General features: G+C 31.2%; 2 protein-coding genes across 10 annotated transcripts in view; one reads left to right on the top strand and one right to left on the bottom strand.

Annotated features, from left to right (window-relative positions):
- Nucleotides 1-14: 14 nt before the first annotated feature.
- LOC105251813 (NADH dehydrogenase [ubiquinone] 1 beta subcomplex subunit 8, mitochondrial) lies at nucleotides 15-1,473 on the top strand. The gene is made up of 4 exons (XM_011258842.3): nucleotides 15-499; nucleotides 765-982; nucleotides 1,056-1,214; nucleotides 1,295-1,473. Exons 1-4 carry the CDS (start codon nucleotides 406-408, stop codon nucleotides 1,352-1,354), a joined length of 531 nt encoding a protein of 176 aa, XP_011257144.1. The 5' UTR covers nucleotides 15-405; the 3' UTR covers nucleotides 1,355-1,473.
- Nucleotides 1,474-6,800: 5,327 nt separating this feature from the next.
- LOC105251814 (guanine nucleotide-releasing factor 2) overlaps nucleotides 6,801-7,378 on the bottom strand; it is a 69,184-nt gene continuing 68,606 nt past the window's right edge. For all 9 annotated transcript variants that reach the window (XM_025411444.1, XM_025411440.1, XM_025411442.1 and 6 more), the window contains one exon: nucleotides 6,801-7,319. In XM_025411444.1, coding sequence (XP_025267229.1) covers nucleotides 7,181-7,319 — 139 coding nt within the window. In that variant the 3' untranslated portion in view covers nucleotides 6,801-7,180. The remainder of the gene's footprint in view (nucleotides 7,320-7,378) is intronic.

Genomic DNA, 7,378 nt, shown 5'->3' with positions numbered 1-7,378 from the left:
AATATGGCGCTCGCGTCACTTCCGCGATGCGAGTTGCCTCGAGTGGAGCGCTGCTCGTGAAAAATTTCCACGAGAGGAAGACACTCTGCTCTTTACACGAGCCGAGTGCAAAATTAATTATACGAATATAAAATTTTACATGAACGAGGAAACGAATCTCTCTCGCGAGGGAGAGAGGAGGGGACGACTTGACAAATAGTTTGTTGAGGATTGTTTGGAATCAGGAGAGGTTAATCGGGTTCCCTAATCGCGGATTATCGTAATCGGAGTCCTCTGACGTCGTAAATAAGATTATGACATAATATTTTATACAACGTTTTTATGGTCCTGGTATTTCGAGTTTGACGTATCGCGCGTTGACGTTCGATCCATCACGACACCTGCTTTCATCGCGAAGCGATAAACATGGCTCCAATGAGTAAACTCTGTGGATTGTCGAGCCAATTGTTCAGGAATAAAGCATTTATCTACAGCACGGCAAGATGTTATTCCGACAGACGTAAGTGGTCGATATACTCGTGTATTTGTTTTGATTGTGAAGTAATATTAATATTTCCTCAAGACGTTAATGTCGTTAAGAGTATCGATGAGAGGTTAAGATGCTGTTATTACATAAGTAAATATGTTACTGTAAATATAAATTTATGATTGTCAAACGTAGAAGCTTGCGTATAAAGGCTTGAGGTGAAGAGAAAAAATGATTGACAGATATATCTTGTAAAGTTATATAGTAAATCTAATTGAAAGTTTTCCATTGTCATCAGCGATGCCATGGCCTACACTCTGGCAACCCAAAAAATATCAGGAAAAGGATCATGATAAAAGTGCCGAGAAGTATAATATCCATCCAAAGGAATATAAACCTCTTCCCCAGGAAGAAAGTCTCGGTGATTATCCGGATCTGCCATTGATAGGACCAGCTGCTAAAGATCCATATTATCCGTATGATATACCAACCTATAAAAAGAATTATATGGAACCGGTAAGTATATGCGAATAGTTTCTAAAATCTGTTGTTTCATTATTACACAAATATTTCTCTTTCCTTCATTTAGGTGCATCATGACTTTAATATAATGGGTGAAGATCGCTTTAGTTATGGATACAAGTACAGAATCAATCTATATGCAGGAACAGCAGCATTTCTTATAACAATGACTATTCTCCTTGGAATTAGTTATTTGTGCGAGCCATATCCTACATTTATGCCAATGGTAAGCATTCCAATCTACGCAAAATTTGACATTTATGATGTCTCTTCAATTTAATCATTTTTTAACTTTCTATCTCTCAGCTGGAAAAGCAATATCCGCAGAAAGGTAAAGTACATTATACATTTGAACCAAATTCGTAAATAATATGATTAGCCTGAAATAGATACAATAAAATATGAAAAATAACGGCGTCCGACGTTATATATGTATATTGTAATATATAAATAGATCTTATTACAACATATGCCTTTTTATATGCCTTATTATAACAATTCCTGCAACTTTCCATTGTAATTTTGATTATATTTCATGTTTTTTCTTTGTTTTTTTATCAATAATATAGATTTATTCTTAATATTTTTATCAGTATTTTCTTTTAATGGAGGTATTATAATTACCAGAATATTTAATTACATTTTTTTTAATGCAATAGTCTTGATAATCTTTAATAGTATAAGCAAAACTATTGATATTTTTAAGAGTAATAAATTCGAATTTGTAATTAAAAATTGAAAAGTTTATATTTAATTAAATCATATAAAAAAATATATTTTGAAAACATCTTGTTTCTTCAATTTTTCTGTGTAAATATTGCACATTGGATATCACACATGTGAATAGTTATATAAAATCAATTAATATATAATTATTGTTGCATCTAATATTCTCTCTACTGAAGATAATATAATAACTGTAGAGATCTATGGCTTGCTGTGATTATAAAATTATGAAAGTACCATCGACTAACACATTTTTATTTCACTTCTTCATACATTCATTACAAAAAAAGCAATAACATTTGTTTCAAAACTTTTATGCTTACAAATCTCTTCAACGTATTCGCATAATATAAACAAAAGGAGAAAAGTATCTCATATACAAGAGATTGTGATTGCGAACATTGATTGTGACATGGAAAAATCTTCATATAAATTGTACCATGACATACTTTACAGTGTGTATGTAATGTAATGTAATATGATCATACTAAAAATATATATAGATCGAGAAGTAGAGAGGACGATAGGCTTACGGAATAAATTGTACAATTTAAACGCGTGAGCACGAGTATACGTATTTTTTTTTACGTGTCGTTATGTTAAAACCTGTCACAACTATCGTTATAGTGTATTTAGGAAGGACGTCGAATACACAACACACTTAGTAATATCATGTACTTACAAATGATTGATATGCATAAGCAATTGTCTGCTTCCGTTATTTCCAATGATTCACACATATTTCATCGTAATCGTTTCACAAGATTCCTACGAATGAGAGATACATATATTTTGTAAATAGTATTCTATTGCCTTCTGTATTTGCTTTTTCTCATGACTAACAGTAAAATACGTTTTTGTATTTGCTTTGACAGAGATATACGCGTATCACACTGCACGAGTATAGAGATGTAGTGTTGTCAATCGCTGAAAATAATTAAGAGAATCTGCTATAATTAGATTTCGCACATATCTTATGGATGTCGCATCGTATATTGTATATTATATTAATGTATATATTAATAAACTCCAAAGATTACACTTTTATATATTCGTCGCATGGCAATTGCGCAAAATATATATATATATATATATATATATATATATATATATATATATATATAAATGAGATATGAATTCGAAGAAATTTCTTATTAAATGCAGCGAAATATTGCTTATTTTCTTATATTCAAAATATGAGCGTTAGAAATATCGATATTATTCTCTGTAATACTTTCTTTCTTGTTTTCAGTTTTCATATGCCAAATCAAATTGCTAATTATTGACTAGTTTTACATCAGACTATTAGATAAAAATTCAGATCTGAATTCTCTGTATGTATATTTTTAAAAATTACTTATTCTTCAAAAAGCATTAATTTTTAATTAAATCAACTTCCAACGTAATTGATTAATAATTCTTATTTCTCTTGAAACATCATATTTCAATTTGCAATCTTTTTTTTCCGCACTGTATGTACAATATTTCTTTGCTTCAATCGATTAGTCAGCACAATTAAATCAATATACATTTCTGAAATCATTAAAGAAAGATATATTTAAATATATACGATATCTCTTAATACATTTCTCTTATTCGTTTTTCCTTTCTTTCTCTCTAATAAATTTACTGTCCTACAATAAAGTAGTGTCTAGGTGGATATGTCATCTTTGTTGCTGTAGGAATAAATACTTTTACGTAACATAAATCGCACAACAAAGCATCGGATACGCGTTTATTCTTTTATTCTTTTACGTGTGATACTTTCTAATACTTATCGTAAGATCTATGTGTGTGAAAGAGAGATAGTGCAAGTTACATATATGTATCTTTCGAGACAAAGAATTGGTAACACATCGATAGCGATTATATAACTTTTTTTTTTCTTAGTACTTATCGGTATTCGCTATGAATAAAGTTTGCGACAAACTGACGCGAAATATGTATATTTCTCCTCTATTAGGAATCGATCTTTCACCACATCCTGTCGCGTCAGTTCGCGCGTTTCATCTCTCATTTTTCGACGGTACACGCAGAAGAAACGTTAATCCATTATTCGGCGAGAATTATTTGATTTTTTACTTTATTGAGTCTCGGTCACGTTCGACCGAACGGGGAAGCCCTTGCGCGATGGGGCGAAATAATTTCGATACACAAGCCTATCTCCGAAACCTAAGTTTGTTTTTAGAACTTCAAACACTTCGAGTGTCGGAATATATGTATATGTTTAAATTGTATTGACAACATAGTTCGTTCCATCGTTAGACTAGATTAACAACATGTTTGTATGCGGGTGTGTATATACAATGGATAATAAATATACTATACGCGATTGATCTTATCACTTCAGAAAAATGTGCAAATAAACCTCGCCTTGGGGAGTATACGCAGTAAATTACACGATATTACGCGTGTTCAGGTGTAATTTGAAGATTAACGGCAATTGCTTTAGAGTTCTTCCCATTTTCATTACAAAATGTCCTTTTGAAAGCTAAGACATTCATAAGCAAAAATGATAAAAAGGAAAAGAAAATAAAAAGAATATTACAGTTACATCAGTATACCTATACTACTTTATAGTCAAGTATTGAGTGTAAGAAGAAAGCGATTGCGGCAATTGTATTTGTCTTCTTAGCGACTCAATTTCCTACTTGCAAAGCAGCGCTTAATTAGCTAATTGGTAAGTCGAGTCTAATTTTTTCGTTGCACATTCAATGAATCATCTCACTCGTATTTTGGTATAATATAGTACTTAAAAATTATTTGCTTATATATTCGTTCATAATATATATATAGTATATATATAAAGAGGAAATTCTGCCAATAGTCTGACAAAATTCTCGCGCGCTTTTAGAAATGATGTGCGATACAATCCTGACGCAAGTACGATAGTCTTAGGAAGGCTCTTCAACTATTACCAGAATTTCCAAAAATATTGTACAAAATATAAACAGTTGTATATCGCGACATTGGAAGATAAGGATGTCGATAAAAAAGCCTATATATGTAAAAATATATATAACAGCTGCCTCAAGAAATAACGTATATGTGTGCGTGTAATATAAAAATAAGATAAAAAGAAAAGTAGGTGAAATACAAGTTATGACTGATATATAATCGCTTGTCATTTAATTCATAAAATTAAATAGTATAAAAAAAAAATCATCAGCATGCGTGCTACATGTGACAATCTATCGTGACATCACAATGATATTTGATCGACTTAAAAATTACTAACTCAATACAATTCTGTACAATTCACAATTTCGATATAATGATAGATACACGCACGTAAATTCACGTGAAATCATATGTACAATTAATTTATTATATACAGCATCGATAGATCTTTGCACATGTCTACATCAAGTAAATCAGCTGATATTAGCTAGAGTGGACAAGAACATAAGACACGCGCATTCATTCATACACGGTACACTAACCGAATTTTTACGATCTATCGAAGTATAATACTGTGTATTCTACTGCAGTTGCATATCTATCTACTATTGTGTGCGTGGCTAATTGCGCTTTTCAAAAAAGATTCTACAAACAATATCTTTATATCGCAAATAAGTAATGTTATTTATACATAATTTCAGCTATGCTGCATATTCATTAGCCAATTATCACATTAGTTTTTCATGAGGAATTTGCCTTTTTTCCCATACACAGTTGCAAATGAGTGTAATTAATGTCAAGGATGAAGAGATCTATTCAAAGAGATCTATTTCACCTTTCTATCTAAGTCTGTGTGGATATACGAAAGCAGATGTTTATTTTTGATTTAGAATCCAAATTATTGAGACACTAACTTTTATAATTATATGGCAGCTTTGTAACTACTTTTTAAAATTTCACATATTTTATCCTGGCAATCAATTCGTCTGGATTATTACTTTTATTATTACCCGTGATTTGTACTAGAACGATACTGTTGACTTTTAACTAAATCTGTTTAGGCCTTTTTCTGTTGCTGTAGGTATTACTTAATATTATAAATTGATACTACACACGTGTGCACATCATGCAATTTGAGAATCAGCAATTCATACGTTTCTACTTGGAACTATTATACAAGTGAAGCATAACTTTTTCCAAATAATAAATTGACAAAAGATTAATAGACGGATCCATTCGCTTGATTCATTCTTTAAGACGAGGCACGCAAACTGTTATATTAATTAATTCACTATTATTACATGGCAACATCTTCCATTGTTATATCTAAGAGTAAAGGCTGTGTTGTCACATTAAATATTAAAAAGGAATACAATAGGACACAGTACACTCTTTTAATGGCAACGAAATTAATCCGATGATTCCTTTATTTTACGGAATGTATTATAAGTTTAGTGCATTTAATTTTCGAGAGATCGCGAATTAATTGTAATAATTGCCTGAAACCAATGGCATGTTATAACGAGTTAAACTGTAAAGTTGTATTAAACATTTTGTAAAAATAAAGATGTATTTAATTTGTTTGTTGCATACTTCATATTTAATTTATCAAAACGCGCTAGACAGATATCATGATAATATGATTTAAAACTGAGAAACTCGAATATCTATCAACAAGTTGCCAACAAAAAAAAAACTGTTTTTTTTTTCTATCATCATATACAATAGTATATGTAACAGTTGCACTCAGTCGTACCATGTGTCCCGATACGCGCGTACCAGAGCGCTAACACGAGACTACAATGGCCCTACATTAATCAACGTAATTGGTGTTCATCCTTGTGTAATCAACAGTGTCCTGTTGACGCTCGAAAATTCACTTATCTACATAAAGCTACAAATGTGTGGACGTTTACATACACCTAAATAAATTAAAAAAGAAAACGCGTACACGTATATACTATACTTATATATATATATATGTACAATTTTTGCTAACAAAAAGGCAAATAAATAAGTTTCTTTTAAATGTATCTAGAACAGAGCTGAAGATCGGGGTTTCTCTCATTAATTAATGTTACAATAAACATTATTACATATAGTTGTAGTTAAGTATAAGTTGCATATCTCCTCATAGCGAATATATTATTATTGTAGCAAACGGAAAGATTACATTGAAAATGCATTGGGATAAATATTGGTTTATTTAACGTTTTGAAATTCTTCCGAGTTTCGGCATTTCGATCTCCAATTGATTATAAACGTAAGTTTGAGTTAAACAATGTGTTATGTTATATATTGAATCTGCTAAATATCGAGTTTACGGATGTATTTGTATGCTAAAATTTTCATACAAGATTTAATAATATAATAAAATACAACCTCACAGAGGCTGTGTTGAAATGGGATAGACTCGCTAACCCTTTCACTGCTCTTAGAGCATTATAGCAGGGAATTTCTTTTCCTTCCGCAAAAAAAGTATATACCTACGCATAAATATAAATCTTTCAATTCACTCACGTTTCAGCCTTTCGAGACGCAGGCAGTGAAAGGGTTAGGTATATTCTAATTTTGCGGCTGTGCTTTTTTGCCACCACGTGGCTTGATGCTTTCGGAGATCTGCCACATTGCCTCCTCACAGAGGAAATCGCTGAAGTTGTTGAAAAATGTTATGATGCGTTCATGTTTCTTGAAAGAATACGTGCTGTAAAACACATGATTAAGGCATTAAAATTTGTCGAATGTTTATGGGGATAAAACAAA

The sequence above is a fragment of the Camponotus floridanus genome, unplaced genomic scaffold (genome assembly GCF_003227725.1).
Source record: "Camponotus floridanus strain SB8 unplaced genomic scaffold, Cflo_v7.5 scaffold4, whole genome shotgun sequence".
NCBI lineage: Eukaryota > Metazoa > Arthropoda > Insecta > Hymenoptera > Formicidae > Camponotus > Camponotus floridanus.
The sequence above is the reverse complement of the archived record's forward strand: the minus strand, read 5'-3'. Positions and strand labels throughout refer to the sequence as shown.

Coding starts and splice junctions, on each gene's coding strand:
- LOC105251813 (XM_011258842.3), top strand. CDS start 406: ATGGCTCCAATGAGTAAACTCTGTGGATTGTCGAGCCAATTGTTCAGG. Junction 500..764: donor AAGATGTTATTCCGACAGAC/GTAAGTGGTCGA, acceptor CATTGTCATCAG/CGATGCCATGGCCTACACTC. Junction 983..1,055: donor AAAAGAATTATATGGAACCG/GTAAGTATATGC, acceptor TCCTTCATTTAG/GTGCATCATGACTTTAATAT.